The following is a 24,328-nucleotide window of genomic DNA, read 5'->3' as shown; positions in this document are numbered from 1 at the left end:
TCTCTCTCTCTCTCTCTCTCTCTCTCTCTCTCTCTCTCTCTCTCTCTCTCTCTCTCTCTCTGTTTCTCTGTCTTTGCTACATCCCCAGCCTGAGTACTTGTTTTAGGGTCCTTCTGATTAAATCACACATGTTGTATTTTAATACTTCAATGCTGTGTTGTACCAGGAAAAAGCTTCCACAGGAGAACATCGGCCTGACCATTTCTACCTGTGTTAAAGGGGTGATTCCAATTCCAGATCACAAGCTTAGTAATCCTAGTTCCCTCAACAATCATTTTTAAAATGATAAAATGTTTAATTTCCATTTATCTGATTTCTCTTCTCTCCATTAATTAGTTTCATTTTGGACAGGGACAAGCAGGTAAGTCTGCACACTGACCCCACAACACCAGCACCGGGGCTACGAGGTCCCCACGGATGAGAAGCCTGGGCTGCTACCGACTTCCTCTTGGGCTTGAAGGCAAAGCCCAGCTCCAATCCACTCTGGTAAAACTCAGTGGAGAGCAGGCTCACCAACACCGCTTTAAAGCAGCTTCCCAGCTTGGTGCATCTCGCTTCCTTATCAGGGCAATAGCAGCACGCGTCTCCCCTACAACAAGACTGAAAATTTTAGAATCAACTTCAGCAAGAGGAAAAAAGTCGTGTATCTGAGCACACTGCTCATGTTGATGACCGCCCCACTTCAGGGCACAGTGTCTCAAGGTTCTCAATGGCCAAGGCTTTTCAGGAACCCTTTCCAAGAGAAGAAACAGCACAGGGGCACAGTCGCCCCCTGCATCAATCAAGAAGCTTAGAGTGGCGGTGGTGGTTTCTTGACTACCTGGCTGGAGGGTCATGTGGCCCAGTACTTCTGATCCCCTAGGTAGTTCTGGTCGCAGGGCCGCGAATAAACAGCTTACCTTTATAACTTCACTCAGGCAAACAGGAGCTTGAAATGGCCTCAGTCTTGGGAACATTCAAGCAAACCCTACTGATGGTGTAACTTGTCGCCAATAACATTGGTGTCTCCTGCACCCTGGCGCAACACTACACATTCTCTTGAGTCATCACTGCCAGTCTTCACCCTCTAGGGGAAAAGCTGGGACACTTCCTGAACTGGAACTGTGTTGTTAAAGGGAATCATCTCAGCGCTTGTCATGTATGCTGTAGAAATCTGGGTATTTCTACTGATTTTGTTTTTCTACCCAAGGATGTTCATTCACTTTTGTTTTGAAATGCGTTTCCACTGACACCAGGCCTTTGCATTCCCATTCCTCTGCCTGGTAGTACAGCTGTGGTCTTCGGTAACTCTACCACTCTCCGTACCTGAGTCGCCAGCCAAGCTGGCAGTGCAGGGATGCTGCACTTGGCCCAGTTGAGGGCCTCTGCAAGGCAGAATTCCTCACACTGCCCCCTCAGCCTCTCCCACTCCAGGGACAGCAAAGCCACAAGGGAGCCCCTCGCCCAGGCCACCCGAGGCCACTGCTCACAGAAGACACCTCTCCCTTCCATGAGTATGTCAAGCATCACAAGCAGCACGGATCTGAGGACCAGCCCCATGTTTTTTAACAGAGGAGAGTAACACTCGTCCCTTGCTGCTGTCAGTCTGAAATCAGCCTCTTCACTGTACTTAGGACTACAATGTTATGCTGTGTCATCAGAGGTATTAAAGAACACCAGGTCTTTAGGTCACCAGAAACTAGTTTTTAAAACTCTAGTTCCTAACGAGGCATGGCGGTGATCTCAGCACTTGGGAGGCTGGGGCAGAAGGATTGCTGTGAACTTGAGCCCTGCCTGGGCTACAAAGTGAACTCAAGGCCAGCTTGAAGTGCATAGTGAGACCTTGTCTCAAAAGGACAACAACAACTACAAAAAGATGTACAACCACAAAAGTCTAGTTCCTATATGGAAGCACTTGGTTTCATTAGAGCAATCATCCTGTAACTTGCACAAACAAATCCCAAACCAGAAAGCTCCACATCAATCTAAGTGACGCACTCACATCGAGGCACTCCTTCGTACTCCACCCCTGGCATTTGGTGGCAATTGCTGGCATCCTGCCTGTAATCATTTCCTTTTTTCCTCTAAAATATGTTCAGCAAGTTGACTTTCCAAATACCTTAGATGCAAACATTACTATTCTGGTACCTCAGGTGCATAAAGACCACAGAGTTTGAAAAGCCACATGAGGTCCTGGACCTTCAATTCGGGCTGGAATTAATGTGCACACAAACAAGAACATCAACCATATTGAGGCAGCCACTACATCTCTCACTTCACAATAATCTCTTTGCCTAAGTATTCTTCTCCATTCTCCTGCAACTTGGGTACAGAGAAGCTATGTCCCATTTCTTAAGCCACAAGCACGAAGTGGTGCCTGCAGTATCTAAACTCAGGACTCCAGTGCCTGTGCTCACCATACCGCAGCTTATGAAAAAGGAAGGTCAGCCCAGGGAAGGGACCATTTCAGTTGCATACCTCATACAGCTCGATAACGATGTTCCCCATTTGCCCTCGGCTGCTCTGCACGTTCTCCATGGCCAGGGTGAAGTAGACCCCACGGGTGTCCGAGATGTAGAGGTTGTAGGTGTCGTTCTGGTTCCACTCCTGGACCGCGGCGAACACTTGGTTCTCGTCTGTGCTGATGATGTGCATGTCCTGTGAGGAAAAGGAAGGCCCGTCAGGCAGCAGATCTCCGGGTCTCCCTGCCCATCGGGACCCCAAAGAGCTACTGTGACTTATGAAACCGTAGAGAAAAAGCTTGAGTGATAGGCAGCGAAAAACGCTTCAGTGCCAGACCAAGACTACAAATTATGCGCTTCATGATTTCTGCTCTTGCCAAGTGACAGGAAGATGAGTGTCAGGGGCTTTGGGGGTAGTATTTTGCCTGGCTTCAAGAGATTCATCCACTTTCGTTTTTTATTTTTATATCTGAAAATTAGTGTTAGTGATAACAGGTTTGTTAGAGAAAGCTCACACATGCAAAGAAGACAGGCCATATCTTGTCTTCTGATCTTAACTTTTGTTTATAAATTTTACCATGCAGTTGTTCATGCATTTTACTTTACAGCCTTCAGCATCAGGCACAGCTGACGTGTCAGGCTCTAAATCCCTCACACTGCTTCAACTACAGCCGCACCACATGAATCCATTGTGTGCACTGGAGTTCTCTGCAGTACTTTAGAAGTAAACGTTGAGGAAGAATGCGATGCTTTTACGTTTAAGTCACGTTTGAAAATCACTGATATAGAAGACCCCCAGCCCAGGGACATTCTACAACACCCAACCTGAAATGTAGTGTGTTAAGCCCTACAGCACTGCCAAGCCAGCTATGTGGCCGTGTAACTGTCAGTCTTCCCATACGTTAATTTTCTCTGCTTCAAAATGAAAAGCTTGCTGCTTTACATCTGGGTATTTTTTAAGTCATATTGATGTCTTTTTTCCCAATAGAAATGAAAATAATTCTGCAATGAAGATGGCATGATTATGTTGATTCTACTGAAGGACAAAGTAGGGGACACCGAAATTTACCAATTTGCTTCTGATTACATAGCTTGTAAATGGCAGGACTAGGTTTTAAGCCTCTGGAATTTGGCTAACAGAGTGATTAGCTTCTCACCATTTGGAAACGTAGCCTCTGCATCAGAGATTTAGAACAGATGGCCAGTGGAATCAACAATGGTCGCAAGACACTCGTTTGACCATACTCTGTGCTGAATATCTGAATCCCTGGCATTTTAGCAGCAGCAGCACCACTGGGGGATCTCAGCCTTGCATGCCCACATTTTCTTGTTATCTACCACTTACATACTCTCATTACCTGCCTAATCCTTGAAGTCACTTTATTTTATAATCTTGATCTGGGTGATTCCTAAAACAAAACCTCATAGCCCACAACTCAAAAAATTTACAAGGGCAGGTTGCACACACACTTAGGCTCTGTATGCGGAGGACAGAGATCTAAGCCCTTTATCTCAGGAGCTTATGCTGTCACAACACGTTGGCATAAAATTGCTGTATCTTAAATACGCAGCTAGCTCCACATCCCAGAAGTGATCACAGAAGGAGAATTACTTTTGCCCTGTGGTGGAACACAGTGTGACAGGACCCCAAGAAACTGTGGCTGACAGTAAGTTAACAGTCGAGCTGGGTTCAGCCTCTGGTTTATTTGACAAATATTTTCTAGAAATCATTCCAAGTAAAAAGGTCAGGAATGCCTTTGATGTCAGCACCAGGAACAGCACCACGAAAATGACTCATAAAGGAACTATTCCATTTAATTTGGGCAACTGGAAGATAGGAGAAACAGGAAGAAGAAACCCTAGATATTTTGCTGCAGATCTGTTGTCCAAAAGCCGCTGGCCTTGAACTCTCTAGGTCACCTTGACTAAGACCTTGCTGTTTGCTCATCTGTGTTTACACATCTTGTAGCATTATAGTTTCCTGCTGAGCTGCTTGAAAATAGAAAGAAGGCTTCCCCTCAAAACCCATGTGGGGAAAGCACGTTGTGTTGGTGTGCAGTGAATGCCCAAGGACTCAGTGGGAGGGGAAAGGGCAGTTGTAGCAAATAGAGATTAAATTCACCCTATACAAAATGCAATGGAAAAGCCTGGCTTTCTCCAGATGTTTTGGTCATAAAAATGAACGACTAAGTTACTTGAGACTAAGTTAAGGTAAATTAAATGGAAATAAACAACTGAAAACACCAGGCCATGGTCAAAATTAGAGGCATCCAGGTTTGCTGTGAGTACACATTTAGAAACTACCCCTTGGGCTCCGTCACCTGTGGAACAGCTATCCGGACTGCAGGATAAGAGACTGCTCTCTGGCATCTAAGATTCTAGGAAATCTGCTTGAAAATCCCTCAGCTTGCCAAAGCTGCCTAGCTAGCAATCAATGTTATTAAAATTTACACCCAACACAATCTTAATTCAGAATCTACATTTTTAAGCCACACGTCAATAAAGAATACAACATCACTACATAAAAAAATAACATGGAGATCTTCGCGTGCAACTCAAGCTTTTTCTGCTTCATATTCTTTTCTTTTCTTCTTTGCATATCCTTTATTTTATAAGAAACAGGCTCCCACTATGAGCTCTAGGCTGGGAGTGGATAACTGGGAGTTAACCCACAGGCTCTAGTGGTCTAAGTGTCTGGGATTACGCATACACACACACACACACACACACACACACACACACACCACCATGCCCAGGTCGATCCAGACATCTCAAAAGGATGTGCACCCCTTCCTCATGCATCCCCCCACTTGAGATAACGATCCTCCATGCCTGGTGGGGAATCTTAGATGCTACCATCTGGATAAGCCCTCCAAATGAATCTAGTTATAGCTAAACCTTAGGAAATCACTCCTTGAGAAACCCTGAGCCTTGTGACCCCTTTCTAAATAGATCTTATGATTAAGTAGAGGTCAGCCAGTAACAGCTACGATCTCTAGCCTGCAGGGACAAATAAGTGCATATTATTAAATAAAGCTGGCCCAACAGGACTTGCAGCAATAAGAAAGCTTCTCTTGACTCTGGCTACCTCAGTCTAAGTCTAAGGCATGTGTCCCTCCCCTCCCCGACGGTTCTAAGAACATACAAAGATAAATCTGCTGATGAAGGGTGAAACTGAGGGAGGGAAAATGCAGTGAACACACTCATATTGAGATCTTGCAAAACTTTGTATTTGAAGAATGTAAAATAAATCATATAAGTGTTTGTATTTGGCAAGTAATGATAAGTAACACTCCCCTCTTCCCTGCCAACAATAATTTAAGAGAATCATGGGTGCTCTGTCAAAATTCAAACTTGTGACTTCTTAGATGAATGATGGTTGAAACTGTCTCCATGTTTTTGAAACATTTTCCTACAATCTGGGCATATGATGGCGTCACTGATTATACAGTCACCTCTGTTACTAAGCATTTTCTATGTGCCAAATGCCACATCTGAGAGATGGGGAGCAGGGTAGAACCTGATTCCATAAAGGCACCTGACAGTGGATCCGTCACAGTTTCTGGTGACCTTTTTCAGATTGACCAAGCTCTGCACTAGAGACACCAAATATGGTGAGTGGGATGCAGAGGCTTACAAAGAAGAGAGAAGATTCCACTTACAGGCATATAAATGTATGCAGCTCTGTACAGCTCAACAGCAGGTCTCCTCTGCTAGAAGTTGGACAGAGATGGCTGGCTTGATCCCAAGGGGCTTGGGGGACACCTAACCTGTTCTCCCAAGGTAGTACACAGTTTGCCCTATGTGTTAGGTGAGAGAAGGCATGCTCAGAGTTGCTCCATGCCAAGGTCAGGCTCTTCAGTGACCTCTTTCATCATGGAATCAGTGTGAGGAGGGGATCTAGTGGGGCAATGCCAGACCCAAGGGAGGAAACGTACAGGACACTGCCTTACCCTAGGTAATTATGCCTGAGGGGCTGAACTAAGGCAGCAGGTTCTTCATGAGACCCCTGTGAAACGGGCTGATGAGGGTAAAGGTAAATTACACAGGGGAGCTGCAGACGGACATATCAGCAGTGCTTCAGATATTTGACCTGCACAACTGTGTGCTTTTTCTTTACAGTCATGGTTAAGGAGGCACTTGTACGATTATTTAAGGATGCCTTCCTTGCTCATTAGACCATAAGATTCTAGAAGGCAGAACACTGTCATTCTCATTTTATCTCTAGTATTTGCAGGGCATCTGGCCCATAGTAGACATATAATAAAAGTCTACACAATAAGTCTTGGAGTCTGGACATTAGGAGAAGAGACAAATGAGGCATAAGCAACATATGGTGGTGGCTTGGAGTCAGTCATAGGCTGGTGACATGGGATTTTTTCAAAAGAAGATTTCAATTCCCTTCAAATGGGCAGTTGACTACATGGAGAGCACCATGGAGAGACGCTGGCTGTGGACGTGGATGTAGTATTGACCTGTATGAGAGACAGGATGAGGTCAGTGGGGGACATGGGAGTGTATGCAAGAATTCAGGAGTGTCAACATGTAGAGTAAGGCCAGAAGGGGGACAGCCAAAGCAGGAAGTGGGAATAAAATGCTGTCAAGGAGAGGAGGATCCAATGTGGAATTTTTGTGTCATGTGCTCCAGAGATGAACAAACAACAGAAATGGCTATTACATTTGCCTGTAGGTGGCCACTGGTGACAGTAGCTGGAGGATTTTTTTGTGAAATAGAACATATGTGGATGGGGGTAGAGAATGCGCGCCACTGGGTCGAAGAGTGAACAGAAGGTGAGAAAAGAAGTTGCAATTGCAGATGGCTTTTTGAGAAGTGAGGCTGTGACACAGCATCGGAGGATAAATTTGTACAAGTGTAAAATCTAAGGTCACCATTATTGAAATAAATTTCCTAAGACATATTCCTCTCTCCTCTCTTTTATCATTCAAAGTAGGATAAATTACATTCTACTGTCAAATAACAACCATCTACTCAGACTTAGGTAAGAAAACACTACTGCAAGAATACCCAGCTGATAATATCTGTAAGCACCGCAGAGGGAAGGTGGAAAAAATGGCTTTTGTTGGGAAAAAGTATAATATAGCTGGGAAGAACTGGGAGGCGGTGGTGTATGGGCAGCCTGAAGGAAGAGCAGAAGGGGACATCGGCTTCTCTGGGGTCCAGTGACTCTCCAAGGGGCAGTTAATAGAGGCTGCTGTCCTTCCAACATTCGTTAAGCTTCCAGGACTTGCAAAAGCTCAAGTATGAGCCCAAAGTTCTGAGGCACTGGGTAAGAGGAAAGCCAAGGTTCATTTTGGTCAAGCCGAGTATCAGACATTCCATCCAGACCAGCCAGCAGGACGACACTCAACTGATCACTTAGGAGATATGGGATGAGAATCTGGCCTTGCTACAGGTAAACCAGGCAGATGTGGGAGTCGCGTGGTGGGAGCTGTTCTTTGTAGAAGGCATTTCCCAAGAGCAAAGCATCAGCAGGGCGTTCCCTAACCTCTGCTCTGCTCCACAGTGCTGGGCTCAAAGCTCAACGCACTAATGACCTGAGTCCCCCACAGCAAGCACACACACACACACACGCGCGCGCAATTTCCTCCCATGTACATGACTATCAAAGTAGCAAGTTAAGAATAGAGCCAGAAACTAGGGGTCAGAAGAGGGCCTACCACACGAGGGGCAAAGGGAGAGTCAGGCAGCATCGGCACTGAAGTCGGCAAGATGCGATTCCACCTTGAACACTGAGCTCCGTGCTAGGCAGGCTAAGAGCACCAGAATTACTTAACTGGGGTCACATGTGTCCCTTAGATTTGTTAAGCACTGTAGTAAGCACTTTAGTACTCATCGAATGCTGAAGACTTTGTCGCTCAACATTCTAATCCCCATTTCACAGCGCTGAGCTCATGGCTAAGTAAGTGGCAGAGCTGGGAGGAAAGCTCAGGATACCTGCTCAGAAAGTCAAGTGCTGCCCCCAGGGACACCACTAGTCCCTGTCATCTGTCACCACTCCCTCCCCAGGACCTTGCTTTTTATGCCCACCAACTGAAGTGCCGGCCGACTCCTGGGTATGGAGTTAGGAAGAGCACAGCCCAAAGCTGCTCCGCTGAGTTCTCCACATCACGCAGCTGTGCGGTGCGTGCTTGGAACACACAGGGAGGCCTTGAGCTGAGCTATGCGGGCACTGAAGGCAGGGCGCGTTCCACACTGACTTTTAATCCAGATGCCTGCAAGCCCTCAGTGCTGCAGGGAACAGCAGCAACTTGCCTCAATGGCATTTCCATTTTTAAACCACACACAGCACCGACCTTCTTCCACCCTGTCTCCACCTCATCAGTCTCGACTATGAAAAGCTGGGCCGATACCAGCTAGTAAAGGGGATCAATAGCTCTCCAGCTACATTCACAGCAGCCCTCGTACTAATGAGGAGCTGCTCCGGACGGGGCCCGCGGACAGGCAGCCTGCGTGGGCGTCCTTCCCCCACAATATGCCGCCGTGGCTCGCTGGTCATTAGCGAGGAGCTCTAGGGTAGTGATCAGTTCCAGAGCTCATTTGTCCTCACACGCAGCCGCGCTGCCCAGGCCAATGAAATGTTTGTTTTCGTAAGAAGGTTAAAATACGTAAAATATGCCCACACACAGAGGCCAAATGAGTCCTACACGGGGAGACACCTTGGAAAGTTCCCGAAACTCATTTCCTAGGCCAGTGCTTAGAGCCTTCAGGTTACTGCGGAGGGGCGTTCTCTTTTAGGAAAAGGATGAGTCTGGGTCTTCTCTCTCTAACTGTCTCTAGGCAGGACCCTCCTTTCCTGATTCAGCTGAGAAAGTCTGGCGGGCACATTCTACAACTGCGACTTTAACCAGCGGTTCTGTGGACCCCGATCACAGTGAAGGAAGAGAAAGCGAGGAACTGGTTCTCCCAGCCCCCGGACTTCTTAAGGTGAGCCCTGCCCAGCCACCGACTCCTCTGGCTCTCCACAGTGCAGGCTCTCGAGATGGTTTGTGTCATTTGAACCATGCTCGCTCTTAAAATCGGGCCTGCAAGGGATGGCTGGACCTTTGGCCACATGGACGGAGTCAGCTAACAGTGGGTGCAAAGTGCAGGGAGGCCTGGAAATGTGCTACATGCACTCGACCTGACCTTACTGTCATTATTCTCGAACCAACAAAGTACAATATCTAGTCCCATAATAGAGAACTGTTACAGTATAGGTCTAAGTACTTCAATGTTATATAAGTAGCAAAAGTGTTCATATTCTAGCAGGTGTTGTAGGTAATCCACAAGAGATCTGTGCTATGCAAAAGGTATGTGTAGATTATGCAGAGCCACTACCCCACGTTATGGAAAGGACTTGGCCATCCCCAGACTTGGGCGTTCACAAGGTCCTGGATCCCATATGCCAAGGAACCACTGCCGTCTGCTCAGCTCCCTTCCCACCCTTGCTCACAGGGATAGCTGCTTCTCCTCTTTATAACAGTTTAATATTTTCTGTAGGAAAGAGTCCTCACTATCTACGTTTGAGTATTTTCACCCATTATGCCAAGGTGGTCCTCAACCTTCCCTGTGTCCACAGCACGCCATTGAGCATCTGTCTTCTCTTCCAGACTGAGCTCCAGGAAGGCAGCAGCCAACTGCATCTTCCTTCATTCTCCACCCAAAGCATTGGCTCAGCGCCTGCACAAGTCCCTCCTTGAATGGAAGAAAGACTAGATGGACGGGTGTGTAAAAGAGGAAGCAGACGTGCAAACCAGGGAATGAACGCATACATGCACGAAGAGCAGAAAGAACAGAAACACCAGGGACGGAGAATCAACCGCATCCTTTCTCTCTAATCTCACTTCCGTGTCTATTTTGCCTCTCACAACACACGTTCTGACCATCAGCTCAGAGGTGCACACTTTGCCACCTTCACCTGGTATGTGTCCCAACCAGAAACGCTTCTCTGTGGACTCCTTAAGTGACAATTATGTCCTGTCCTGCTCACACTGAGGGCATTAGCTCTGTCGCCCTGAAGCAGATGTTCAAGAGGAATGGTGTCCACACAGTAGGTTGTATAATGCTCCAACGACAGAGTTGCAGTGTCACCAAATGATCTGAATATCCCAGTAAATGGTCTCATCTTAATTAGTCATAGCAGTAGAAAGGAGTGGAAATGTAAACCATGTGCTTGCACTTCCCCTTGCAATGTAGGGACAGCAAGAAAGCCACCAGCTTGGCCTGTGCAAGGTCCTGAGTTCAATCCATGATACCAAAAAAAAGAATAAAGGGGGCTGGGGAAGGCGATGAAAATAAATTAGCAGGTGCTATGTGCAGTGAAGGTAAACATCCTGTACTGCAAGCATGCGCTAATAAAAATTAAAATTAAACAAATAAGGCCTTTGCAAAAGAAGTGGGCTCAGAAGAGATTTTGAAGCCTAGCTGTGTTCACCGCTACCTCTGGGAGAGGGCCCAAGGCCATGCCAGATGTTCGAGCCACAGGAAGTCAGAGCTCAGGCCCACTGGAAGGCGAACATCGACACCAGGCTCAGCAACGAGAGCGGTGGCCAAGCACCCTGACGTAGGTCAGGGGGAACATCAAGAGTCTTCCAACCCTGCTCAGGCCTCCCACCATGCACCACGGCAGCCAGCCCAGCTGTAGGGCAGCGGTTCAAGCCAAGCCATACCTTTGGCAAGGAGTACTTGGGCAGCTTTATCTGAGCAAAGGCCTCTCTTCGGTAGGACACGTAGTAGCTGGCTCTTCCACCAGTTGTGACCTGGATCATGGGGGAAACACAAAGAAGTTAGATGGGACCGAAGATCATGGACATGTGGTGAAGTACCAGGCTCTAGACCAACAACCAGGGCAGGTTTGTCATTACCTTTTAGAGAATGTTCCCTTCCTGACTTTGAGGCTCCAATCCCATAAAACTCTGTGTTGTTCCAGGTTCATGGCCCTGACATAACTAAGGCAGTGGGGAGACAACCTTTCTGCTGGCCGCCATGCTTTGCGTGAGCAGGAATTAACTCTGCATTTTGGACAATGGAGGGGCCATCGACATGGACTGCACCCATGTTCTGTTTATTTTTAATAGTTTATTCATCCTCTGCAACCATGACACAGTTCTCCAAGGTCTTTTTTGTGCATCTAAATAGTTACCATTGCTCAAAAGTCTTATTACCGTGGACTGTACCTTCACCTCCCCTCAGAGCACCTTCTGCTCTTCCTGTCTCTAACACTACGTGTTGAGCAGATGTTCATCGCTGCTGTCTGTATACAAGTTGCTTAAGGCAATGGAACTCTACAGAAAAGACTCCAGCATTGAAATTCACAAGTCCTGGGTTTGAAACACAGCTCTGCTGTCTTCCAGCTGGGTGTGGGAAGAGTGTGACAGGGACAAGCCTGTCTTAGGAGACAGTGGAGTATTCATTAGATGACTTGTGAACTACTCCAAGAGATGGTCCCCTGCCCAGGCTTTCTGCAAAGTCCTCGCCAACGTGGCACAGCTCTGCAGGTGGCAGCGCTATGCCTAGTTGTCCTAACTCGAGGGAAATTAACATTCACAGAGAAGTTAACAGGGCCTGTTCAGAGAGAATAGCAGGACCATAAGCAGGACCAAGCTGCTGTGCTGAGGGAGCCTTTGCTCCCAGCACACACCCCGCCCTCAGGGAGGCCCAGGCCGTGGCTGGTGCCCAGCCAGGCTGCCCACTCAGTCCTGCATAGGCTTCTGTCCACAGCAAGTGCAGGGAGCAGAACAGACCCTGCACCTCTACTAGAGACCACCCTTTGCTCCTGCCTCCTAGAGAGGCCTCTCCACCATTGTGGCCTTTTGCCTTTGCAAATATCGGAAGCCCACAGAGCGCATGGCCCAAGCTGCCAGGTACCACAGATGTCAGAATCAATGCAGAGCAGAGCTGCGGGAGAACTGTGGTGCCCAGGCGTGGTCTGGGAAGCTCGGAGAAGGAAAGGCTGGTTTGCTGTGGGATGGCCAGGGGCATTCTAGGTCTCTGTTTTCTAATTAGAGCCATTCTTATATTGTGTCACTAATCATTTCTATTTTGGCGAGATACTGCCGTGAACTGCTGTTGCTCTGTTGTTGTGAGGGGCATTGGTGCATTAAAATTAGCAAGTGCTAACGAGTCTTTCTTACTTCTTTTTAAAGTAAGCCTTTAGCTTTAGCCTTAGATTAAAAAATAATTTTTGGATCTGGATACACAGTCACCCTTAGTCACTGCAGGATCCTATTTATTTGATTTGGTTTTATTTTTAAATATAAAAAGAATCCGTGTAAGCACACCTGCCAATTGAAGAACTCAATCAACAGTTTAAAGTTTAATATCCCTCAGAATCACTTTGCTGAAACTCATACTGCCGGGTCCCAGCTCCGAGTCAACAGAACTGGGTGAGAGTTTCATTTTCTCTTCCACTAAAGTTCCGGGCGACACTGCTGCTGGTCTGGGGAGCCCGCCTTGAGCACCACAGAACTGGGCCCTCAGCAGCTGTGAGCCAGCCCTCCTGAGTGCCTCACTGCCCTGGGCCTGCCTCCTCTCCAGGTCAGTCTGGTTCTCTGAACTCCATTTTAAAGTGATGAAAAAGCTCTAAAATATTGAGGTGAAATTCATGTAAGTCACCCTCACCAGTAAAACATGCACAGCTCAACCGCACTTAGTGTGCTCACAAAGTTGCCCAGTCATTCCCTGGCTTTGTCCTGACAGGCTCCTGTCACCTCCAAGGAAGAACCTCCTCCCACTACTAAGCAGCTTTTTTTTTTTTTGGTGGAACCAGGGATTGAACTCAGGCCCCTGCACTTAACCAGGGAAGCGCTTATTCCACTGAGCCATCTCCCCAGCCTATTTATTTATTTATTTATTTATTTATTTATTTATTACTACTAAGCTTTTGATGCCCCAGAATATACCCTCTGGTCACCTATCATATGATTAAAACCCAGCTCTCTGTACAGAACCCCCTGGGACCAAACATGCACCCAGGGAAGCGGACCTGCGTCCTAGGAGACACGCCCCTGAGGCTGGCCAGGTGGAGACTTCCTCCCAGCCCCAGCTGCATCCGCCAGGAATGTGACTGCAGACACATGCCGCTCTCCAGCACTGCCAGGGCCCACCTAGGCTTCTGAGTCACCGAGGGCTGAAGGAGAGCAAGGTGCTGTGTTTGCAGGGACGATCCTCCCCAACCACCGCCTTGCGCCTCAGCTCCGCTGCACCTTGGGCTGCTCTGTACACACCCAGATCGTCTCTCTCACAACCTGTGGAAGTTCCCTATTCAGAAGAGAACACAGTAACTGTGCTTCAGGGGTGCTGAGCAAGGGCCTAAGCCGTGAAGCGGCCACAAGAAGAGAGCGAGACCAGAGGTTCTCCAAGCATAATCCGAGTCTCTAAAGGCATCTCTATGGCTCCTGCCACCCTCCTTTGGTCCTGTGTCCCTCCAGCCAAGGCTGCAAACCTCTGTGAACTCATGAATTCACAGAAGGGATTTCTGATGCCACCGATTCATTGTAATTTCTCCCGACAATCAACTCTTGAGCTTTTTGAAAAATCATTATTATTTTTGAGACAGGTTATTGCAGCACAGCCTGGAATCTGCACGCCTCCTGCTGCAGGCCGGGGTCACAGGCATGAGCCACCACCCCCGGCTGCGGTTCCCCTCGGAGTGCACACGTTGTCTGTGTGCCTGGGACTATTCGTGTCTTACTACAACGCTGTGGCCTTCTTAATTCCTGTATGATGCTGCTTCTACAGTTTGAATGTTTGTGCCGTCTCCAACATTTATGTTGCAATTAAATGCTCAATGCAATTGTATCAAAAGTTGCATCCCTTCAGGAAGCAGTGAGGCCAGTAGGGCCCTTCTCTTGCGGTGGGATGAGACGAGTGCCTTACGGTGGCTGCAGGGATGACAGCAGCCTTCTCCTGCCTCTCTCTCCCTTCTGCCGCGTGTGGCCATGACAAGCCAGGCACCACCTTGCAAGCAGTGCTGGGCCCTGCCAGACACCAAGCCTCATGATCACGCTTTGATCTTGGACTTCTCAGTCTCTATGGAAACTGCGAAATAAACTTTTCTTGTTGATAAAGTACTCAGTCTCAGGATGTTGTCTAGCAGTAGCAATAGTCTGAGATAGACCCTGGCTCTGAGAGGTGAGGCGTTTGATCCTTGGTGACAGATACCACAATCCGTGGCTGTGGCACATGGCACTGCTTGAGTATTCAGGTGGGAGGCTGGAATAGCTTTGAAATGAATGCTGGCAAAAGCCTGTACTGCCATGAACAGAATAATAAAGGTGCTTTAGGAGAAGGTTCTGAAGAGGATATCTACAGAGAGCGCTGAGACCTGCCCATCAGCCGGGGGCACGATCAGCACGTGGGCCGAGGCAGACTGAGCGCAGTGCCAACTCGATCTTAGGCAGAAATGAAAAGCAGGGCACTGCAAACCCTTGCTGTAAAGTGGCAGAGGCCGGGGCGGAAGTTTTGTGTCCTAATGCTTCCTAGAAAACATGGCCGACGACGAGCTAGAATACTTAGCAGCAGAAACATCCGAACAGAGTGCAAAAGGCCCTTGACTGCTCGGCAAAATCTGAGGTGAGAAAAATAAATCATAGGAAATGTCTGGTACAAAGGAAAGCAGAACTTAAAGGCCTGGAAAATTCTCAGCTTGGCCACTACAAGAATAACAAGGGGCCTTTGGAAGTGGACACCAAGGCTGTGGCCACAGAAACACTCCCCCAGGAGGTCAGTGTCACTAGGAAGACACGCAATGTCAGTCAGGACAATGAGGGGACTAGCGTAAAGCATTCAGGTGATCTAGGTGGCTGCCACTGTCACCGCACACCCGGAGAGCCAGGGCCTAGAGACAGAGCAGAGTCAGGGAGAACAGGAGGCCTCACGGCTGCTTGCCCGGCCCTGTGTCACGTCTCTGCTTGCCTGACGCTGCTCAGCACTCCCTGCTGTGAGGCAGCTGTGGCTCAGCTCACCACTCTGGAGGGCACAGGAGCAAATCTAGGCAGCTCCCGCATGGCACTAGCAACGCAAGTGCACAGGACACGCGGGATACGCAGGCGTGGCCACTGCCACTTAAAAGCTGCCCCTGCGAGCCCTGGGACCTGGCAGAGATGTGCCGCAGGGGCGGGCTACAGCAGAGTGCCGCTAGGGCCATGCCAAGAGGAGCCAAAGGGTTGGAGCCACTCCCAAGATGCCAGAGCGGTAGAACTGTGGGCCCCGGACCCCAGGGGTGAGAAGTGCTGCGTGGGAGGTGCCTAGAAGAGCCATGGCTCTCTCCAGGAGTCGGGGGCTCCGTTCTCGCCCCAGCGTATGTGGCAGGGGGACAATGTATCGAAGTTTCTCTCCAGAGCTCCAAAATGAAGAGGCTTCCTTGGGAACTATCATGCCCTTGTTATGCCCCCTTCCTGTCCCTTCTCAAAGGGGAATGACTGTCCTAGGGCTGGCCCAGCCCTTAGCTCGTGCTCGCCTCCCCTGCGTGACTGCACAGGCGCCCCAGCTGAGGAGCACCTTGCCTGAGGATGAGCAACACCTGTGGACTATGGCATGCCTGACCAGAAGCCAGGCCAGGGATGCCCTGCCTCAGAGTCCTGTCTAGAACAAAGATCAGTGCAGACCTGAGTAATGGATTTCTGGGATTAATCAGCTTAACCCAGGAGACCCAGATGGGGCTGGTTTGCTCCAGTGTTTCAAGACTAATCCCAGGCCATAAAGAAGCTCCAAGGCCACCTTCCAGGGCAGAGTCTTCCAGCATGACAGTGACGCCTGCCTGAAGCGTGTGCGGCCTCTCCACAATCACTTGTGTGGCCCGCTGGCAGCCACACAAGGAAGGAAGAATTTAGCGACTATGAATCTATTTTGATGAACTTTTCTCTTCCTTACAAGCAAATCTGCTGGCATTGTAAATCCCAGAGATTATTACCACTTTCCCTCTCAGTGACACCTTGTATTTTACATTTGATGAATGTCATCCAATTATTTGCTCCGGGCCCATCCGTCACGCTAAACACAGAATTAGCTGGGCCTTTCCTTACTAACGACTGGCTCGTTAATCTGATTTTCGGGATTTACATTTTACAGGTTTAATTGGGCTCCTGGCCAGTGAAAATGATTCCTTTGGACAAATGCTTTGGCCATTAAGCACGTCTGTCTCTTCTGACTTGTCCCTGCTCTTGCTGTGGCCAGGCCTAAGCTGACGTATCTTTTGGTTTTCTTTTCCGGAAATTCTATTTCTGGGTGATGTTTTGTCTGGAGAAGCAAGGGAAGTATGCACAGAGAAAAGAAACCGAAGGCCTTGAGCCATTTTCTGTCTCCCTTTGGGGAGTGGAAGTTGAGCCTATTTCTGCCTTAGGTAGGAAAATACCTGTGAAGCCTTGAGAATGTGAAAGTGGACACAGGGGATCCGAGAAGAGGGCCAGCAATTTGTGCTTCCAAGAACCTGGTTTATGTCGAGTGCTTTGCTTTCATGATATTATTTCAGGCCAGCAAACACCTTCCCATCAGGGCTACTGTGCTCAGCACTGCCGCTGCCCTTCAAGGTAGAGTATTAATAGCAAACAGCAGTTCTGAGCAGCTAGTATTCCAGGCTCTGTTGCCCTGTATGCTTCTGTCCAGGTGAAGACAGGGACTCACAGGGGAGGTACAGCACCTGCTCAGAGACACAGGGCGAATAAGAGGGAGGAGCGAGGGCTCACCTGGCTCTGTCCCTCTGGTCTGGGCAACTTCTGAGCCTCTCTGTGGAGAGGAATGGATTCCATGTCACTCAGCTCCCAGTTTCCCAGGTAAGATGCCAGCAACAAGACAGGTTTTCAATGCGAGGATTTTGTCAATCCTCAGCCCCGAGAAATCGATGCTCTATTGTTGCACAGCAGCGAGCAGACCGCTGTAGAGATCTGTAGCTAAGCCGAGCTGTAATGGACACGAATTCGGCTGAGCCAAGAGCTGCTGCCTTCACAAGACGTGAAGCTTAGAAGCCTTTCCAGGTAGGGGACCGCCGGGCCGGTACGGTGTGCACATCAGTCCAAGCAAAATGCCCCTTTCCTGGAAACCCCTGAGCTAGCTCTCACACAGCCCTGCTGCACTCACTTGTCCTTACAGAAGCAAGGGGAGCAGCCAAGCCGATAGGATGCACAATTAACTTTTCCAATTTCTTTGCTCATTAATTTCATTCACATTATTTAAAATAAATCTTGGTGTTATTAGGACCTTCTCTCCCTCTCCACCTACATAATTTTTTCAAAGATCACATTTCTCTGTTAAGAGCAAGGAAAACCGGCTTCTCATTACTGGGCCCTAAGCACCACCAAGCTGGAGTTCGGATGACCAGGGGAGGCCGGAGCAAGGGGACTCTGAGCTCGGGAGTGCAAGGGCGGACTGAGCAGCTCAGAGACACTTTCCAAAAACAAACAAACAAACAAAAGCAGTCCAAATAGCCAAAACCAAATGGCCATAGGTTTCATAAGGAAGGAGGTAGCTGCAGTTACCAGAAGCACCAGGCTGGCCCTGAGGGTGTCTATGGGGAAGGGTGGCTTCTGTCTGTCAACTCGAGTCCATTTCCCAAAGCTGCTTGGCTAACCTGCAGCACCACGCGTCAGAATCAGAACGGGCCCAGCACCGTCAGCGAGTCTCCTCTCTGCTGGACTTCGGGACCTCGCTGCCACTCACTCACTTTCTGTCCTGCAGGCTCTGCACACGAATGCAACCCGCAGTTTTATCGCCTCCTGTCTGGGAAAAGTGACTCTGTCACCTAATACGTGTGCACTGTGCTGAGGCTGGACTCCTCTGAAATAGATTTGGGTGTAAAATCTTTTATTGCTACCCAAACTCAATTGCCCTAAAATAGCTTCACTGAGAATAGATTGGGATAAGAGAGAAGGCACTGAAGCCAGAGGTGCCTTCTCTCCTTGCCTTGGGGGATGGTGGAGAAGAGTTACACACTTAATTCACCAGCGTAGTCATTGGGGAAATGATGCCCACGAGGAAGCAGCTGCCATCTTCATTAGCCCAGCCTGGGGGCCCGTCACAGCCTTCACTCTCCACTCTCTAGTGGAAATGTCACCAGGCAGAGAGCTGGGGAACCACATGGCTAAGGGCTTGTGTCTCGACCACCCCCGTGGCTAGAAAAATTAGTACGCCTGGCTCCCTGACCAGATTTCTTTAAATGCGATGAAAAAAATAGACCTGCTAAGTTTTCAACTGCGTAAACATTTTCAAAGCAGTCACTTCTCTGAACTTTAAGCACTGAAGCACACGAGTCAGAATACCAGAACTGCATTTGGTCTGGCTTCTACCACTTGCTGGCTCCGAGACACTGGACTAATAATTTGACCTTTCTAATTTCCTCTTATGAAAAGTAGACAGGACTGCTGCCTATCGGCAGGCGAGCCACAGGACCCGACGCAGCCCAGCATAGAGAGACCTTTAGCTCTACAGCCCACACACAGTAGGTTACTCAGAGAACATGACCTGCCCCTGAGGAATGGCAGGCAATGATGCCCCTACCCAGCCACATCTGGGAACCCTGGTGGCCTGACCACAGAGGCACTTTGCATACACTTCCTGGAGTAGTAAGGGAGCTACTGGACAGCCAGGCTGCCACCTATCATGACCAAGGAGAAGGAGAAGACTCTAAGTCCTCTCCACACCTTCAGAGGGCAGCTTCCCGGAAGAGACTGTGCGTGCAGACTTCGCAGCCCAGGCGTTGTGTGTCAGCGATCACTGCGGCTGACTGCCATGGTCTGCCTTTCATGACTCAAAAGGAGAAGTAGCTCCTAGGTTGCCCGCCTGCCGAATCCACACGGGAGCCCCTTGCTATTCCTCCCTAGATTTTTCTTTAATTTTTTTTATGTAGATTAAAGGACAGAGATAAGTGCAGAAATGAAAATTGCCAGACACTTATTCGCTTTTCATCCTGGAAGCCAATCCAACATTTGGGAGCACTTGAATACTCCCAGACAATGTAATAACACCTAAGACCTGGACAGTCTGCTCTCAGTGAGCCGGGGAAGGATGGCGGAGCGTGGTGACAGGCCCCTCCCCGAGCCGTGCGGGACAGCGGCTACAGTTACTGCCCCAGCACTGCCCTCTGCTCTCACAGTCACGTCTGTCCCTCGTGGGCTGTGGGCACAGATGGCCTCAGAAGGTGGAACGGAGTGGGGTGAGATCGGCGTGTAAAGGGGCCGGTTACGCGGTGCCACCTGTGAGCTCTACCTTCCCGTGCGCTTGGGCGAGCGCTCCCCTGAACTGTGGCTTGCGTCCACTGTCATGAGGGTATCATGAGCTTAACTGCCTGCTCGGAATCTTCCCAAGCTAGACACTAGCTTCCGCTGTTTTTCCGCATCCCAACACTTGAGAAAATAAAAACAAAAGGGAAAGAGAAGGAAGAACAGAAGAAATGTCTGGCCTCTGTGGATACCTGCGGCTGCGCTTTCAGCTTAGGCACTGAGTTATCGGGCAGTAGCGTGCTCGCTTGCCGAGCTCTTGGTGCTTTTTCTGTAAAAATAAGGAACCAATTTTTGCCCTTTTCTAATAGGTAATTTTTTTTTTTTAGTAAATAAGATAATAGTGCTCTTTCAAGTCACTGTCAAGTTGACTACTGGACTATATCGGATTATTTTGTTGAATTCACACACCCATAATATTTGAATGGCAATGGAATACCCATCTCTGACAAAACCAAACAAAAAAGGAAGATATAATGAAGGACCATTTGTAGTGAAAAAAATATATATATAAAATAGTTAGGATAGATATACAGCTACTTTCTCTTAGTTCAGTGAGAAGGAAGATGTGTACTAATAGTGTTTGGACAGGATATCCTGTCTGCTTCTTATACTATGAATAACTACTACAAAGACAACAATATGCAATGTATTAATGATTGTAACTGTTCTACTAACCTGTTTTGAAACCATCTTATTTCTGTTTCTTTCTCAATAAAATTAATTTTAAAATAAAGGGATTTATGCTTAAAAAAAAGAACTGGAATGACTAGGGTGTCACGAGGGCCCCATGCCTTGCAGTTCCAGCTGGCCATCCGGCTCTGCCCGGGTGACTACATGAGGCTCTGTCATTTGCCAGGCAGGCAGATGCACAGAAGGATGGGCCAAAGGCAAAGCGATCACAAGAAAGGGCAGCGGGAGATGGACGGGCACAACACAGACGGAAGCGTCTCCAGCTGCCCGGGATGAGCAGCAGGTGTGTAGACACGCTCAGAGAAAAACTAATTTTATTGATTTTTCAAGACATGTTACATATCCTGAAAGGCCCAAAATAGAGTCGCTAATTTTCCACAGAAGGAGGGATGCTTTCTCGGGACATGGGATTTCCAGATGGCTTGGAGGTACAGGCGGACTGCAGGGCACGACAGCAGAGTGTCGCCAACACGGGACCTGCGTGCCTCGCGAGTGAATCTCAGAACAGAAGTAGCTGGATTTAAACCATCTGTCAAGCTGTTTCTCAGACAACACTGCCTGCCCCCAAGAGGACCAGAGATCCTAGTGAAATGCCAACTGCTGCTGCTTCTGGGTCTTCCCCACTGTCCCCACTGTGTCAGGACCTCTGTGCTCCAGCAGCACATGTGTCACTGTGGGATGCCCGTGCCCCGCACTGTCTGCCCTCACAGTGCGCCTGTGAGGAGGGAGCAGGCAGCCTGACGAGCTGCTGATGTGCAAGGCGCTCAGCTGCAGGGCGGAGCCAGGGCTCACACCTGGGCTTCTGCGTGTGCATGCACGCACGTATGTAGTTGGTGCAGGGCCTCACTATACATGATCCTCCATTGTAGTAATCCTCCTGTCTCAGCTTCCCCAGAGCTGAGATCATAGGCATGTGCCACTACACCCAGTCTCAGTGGCTGCCTGAGCATACCTGGGGACAGGGCCAGTGTGGCATGTGGTGCCAAAGATTCAACCCCACTCCCTGTGCTTGCCTAAGCAGGCGCTTAGTCAACTGAGCTCTCTCAGTGGCCCAAACTGGGGCTTCTAGACCTAGACCAAGTCCACTGCACTGCACAGTCCCGGGCGGACCTATGTTCCTGCTCCAGAGCCTTTGCAAGGACACCCGCATTGGGACAAGTTATCTGTACCCAGACTGAGCAGCACAGAGCCAGGACGACTCTGCCAAAAGCTACATCTTTGTTCTGTGATGCAGTTCAGTGGTACAGCACCGGCCTGACCTGTGCAAGGCAATGTATAGAATCCCCAGTACTACAAAGAAAACGAAGCCCTACACTACCCCTTTCCTCAGGTCTTCTCCCATCCCAGCGACCCAGGGAGTTCAGCTTTTCTTCATCTGACTTCTCTGTGATCCAGTGTTTCACTTGCTAGCTTTTGTCTGGAATTACAGGAAGTGGGTGGCTCTTGGCTCTGCTGCTGGACTGCGGTAGCTTTGAGGACAGATGACATGCTTTGTTCCTAGTTAATCCTCTTCATATCCAACCTGCACTTACAGCATGTAGTATATGCCCAGTCCTCTGTGCTAGTAGATTATTTTTCAGTTGTACGCATCTCCTTTGATCTGAGCACACAGGCCTGCTTACAACCTTATTTTAGAATCAAAAAGCCTTAAGGTGCCTATAGATTATGCTGGGGCCCAAAGCCAGCCTCAGAACTTTTGACTGGTAACCCTGAGCTCTTGACTCTTTTCTAGTGTTCTAAAGTTTATGATTCGCTAGAGTTGGAAAGAGAAAAACCCAAGAGGAAGAAGATGGCGTGCAGTTGTGCAAATGGGTGGTCATGTACATCCAGCACTCCTTTGAGCAGTTAATAGCACTGCAACATGGAGAACCAAGGGGTAAAAGGAGCTCACGTTTCCATGGAACACATGGAAGAGCGGGACAAGATGTTCTCTCCAGACTGAAGTCTTGCCCATGCTGTTAGTGCAAAGTGTGGACAAGTTAGTGTCACTCCCTCGGCTGCACCACAGTGAAACATCGTGCTTGGGTGCTGGCTCCAATCCCAGCATAAGGCACAGTCTCAGTTGGCAAGGATTCACTCAGCACTTCGCCCAGCTATGCCAGGATCTATGGGCATCACAGGGTTGTGCCCTCAAAGAGTTTACCATCTGGTGGGATAGCAAGGCTAGTATGTAAGGTCTACAATGACAACATAAGAGCAGTGGCAACACCCTGGCAGAATTGAGGTGCAACAAGGCCTTCCTCAGGATGCCTTGCCTTGCTGAGCCTTTTCTCGTGCTCCTTCGATAATTCTAAGAAAGTCGGGGATGGACACTGCAGCATCCACACCCATCCTATTTGCACTTGTAGTGAGACAACCAGGCCTTCAGGTGACCAAGTGACCCCAAGAGCAGAGGCTGAGCTGGGAATGAAACCCCCATTTGTCTGGCTGCCGAGACCTGGCATAATCCAGCTTCTCCGCCTTCCCCAGTGAGACTCGCATCCGCACTTACTCAGCTACACACATGGTCACACGGGCTGGGTGAGCACGGGGCCTTTCGCTCCCGCTGCCTGGGGGAGGCAAGTGCTTGCTTCCTGAGGATGATGGACTTGGTGCCGGGGGACTGAAGTGACCAGAAAGGCCACATTGCTCCGTGTAACGATGGGAGAGATGGGGAGGTAAGGGAGGAGGAAGGCTGCCTGGGTCTTGGAGAAGGATCAAGATCCCCAGCAGAGCCAGGGGGCTCATGAGAAGGGCAGCAGGGGAGGAGAGCCACCAGCTCTTGGTTTAAGAAGAGGTGGTCTTGGATTTGGAAAAGTAAGTTTTGTGTGTGTGTGTGTGTGTGTGTGTGTGTGTGTGTGTGTAGCTTACATTAAATCTTTTGTCATATATGTCTGGCACAAACCACTTCATTTCTGTTTAGCATTTTTAACAAAAAGTGTATACTACACTGTTCAGTAATCTCATCATAGTTTTATGTATTGGTGCATTTGTTTACCATCCAAAGATGGGTTCATTTCACAAGTAAAGTTCCGCTTGAAAAAAGAAGAAAATACCCAAGAGTCCCTGCTGGGAATGCTGGGAATGCTCATCCGCGAGCAGCGTTTAGCTTATTTACTCGGGTTCCTTGTAGTGAACATTCCTAAGCAGCCTTGGAACTCGGCCCTCGGTGACGTTAGAGTTCCTCGGTCCTCGCTGGCTGCAGTGTGCGCTTCGGGCCTCGTGTTCTCGTGGGCAGCGACACTCACAGCAGGTGCTCGACGCACGGCTTGTGTGCAGGAGGGGCTCAGAATGTGGCGGCCAGGTGTCCCCAGCTGCCCACTCAGCCCCAGGGACTCCAGGAGGAGGCCCTCCTCAGCTGTGGTGCTCGTGACACCGCAGGCTGCGGGTGGCCTCGGTCCCCAGCCAGCCACTCGCAGACACGTTTCAAGCTCCTACTCGTAGAGATGTGGGCCCCGAGGCACCGTCCCCTGCACGGATCCTGACCCCGTTTGTCTCTGGACGTGAAGTGCAGACAGTGCAGGCTGTTTCTCATGGAGAGAACAGAACCAGGCGGCCACGGAGAAACAAGGTGCCGAACTGCTTGGCCCAGTTCTTCACTCAGCTGTTGGCAAGCAGGCCGTGCAGCCCTGGCAGAGGGCTTAACCTCCCGGTGCCTCACCGTGATGGGAGGTTAGAGTAGTGCTGAACCCAGGGCACCAGGACAACTAAACTCACTCACATAGCTTGTGCTCCACACTCACTGTTATTTGTAGCTATAATCGGTAACTGATTCTCCAAGATGTACAGACTTGTCAACACAGGGAACATCGGCGAGGCAGTAAAAACCATGTGATGAAGAGGGGGAACATCCTTTAGAAATGAAATGCTCCTGAGATGAACATCCTATCTGCTTAAGGCTCGCTATTAGTTGCTAAGCAACTTGGTGTCATGCATTACTAACTTCACAAAAGTGTAAATAAAAGACAGTTTTGTTGTGAAAAAAAGAGGGGAAAGAAAATAAA

General features: G+C 49.0%; 1 protein-coding gene across 1 annotated transcript in view; it reads right to left on the bottom strand.

The window, feature by feature from the left end:
* Positions 1 to 24,328, bottom strand: part of Sorcs3 (sortilin related VPS10 domain containing receptor 3) — a 621,809-nt gene that overhangs the window by 108,064 nt on the left and 489,417 nt on the right. Inside the window, exons 8-9 of the mRNA XM_004631515.1 lie at positions 11,112 to 11,201; positions 2,458 to 2,637 (exon numbers count right to left, since the gene is read on the bottom strand). Of these exons, the coding sequence (XP_004631572.1) occupies positions 2,458 to 2,637; positions 11,112 to 11,201 (270 nt within the window). The remainder of the gene's footprint in view (positions 1 to 2,457; positions 2,638 to 11,111; positions 11,202 to 24,328) is intronic.

This window comes from Octodon degus, unplaced genomic scaffold (assembly GCF_000260255.1).
Source record: "Octodon degus isolate 3935 unplaced genomic scaffold, OctDeg1.0 scaffold00042, whole genome shotgun sequence".
In the NCBI taxonomy this organism is placed as follows: Eukaryota; Metazoa; Chordata; class Mammalia; order Rodentia; family Octodontidae; genus Octodon; species Octodon degus.
The sequence above is the reverse complement of the archived record's forward strand: the minus strand, read 5'-3'. Positions and strand labels throughout refer to the sequence as shown.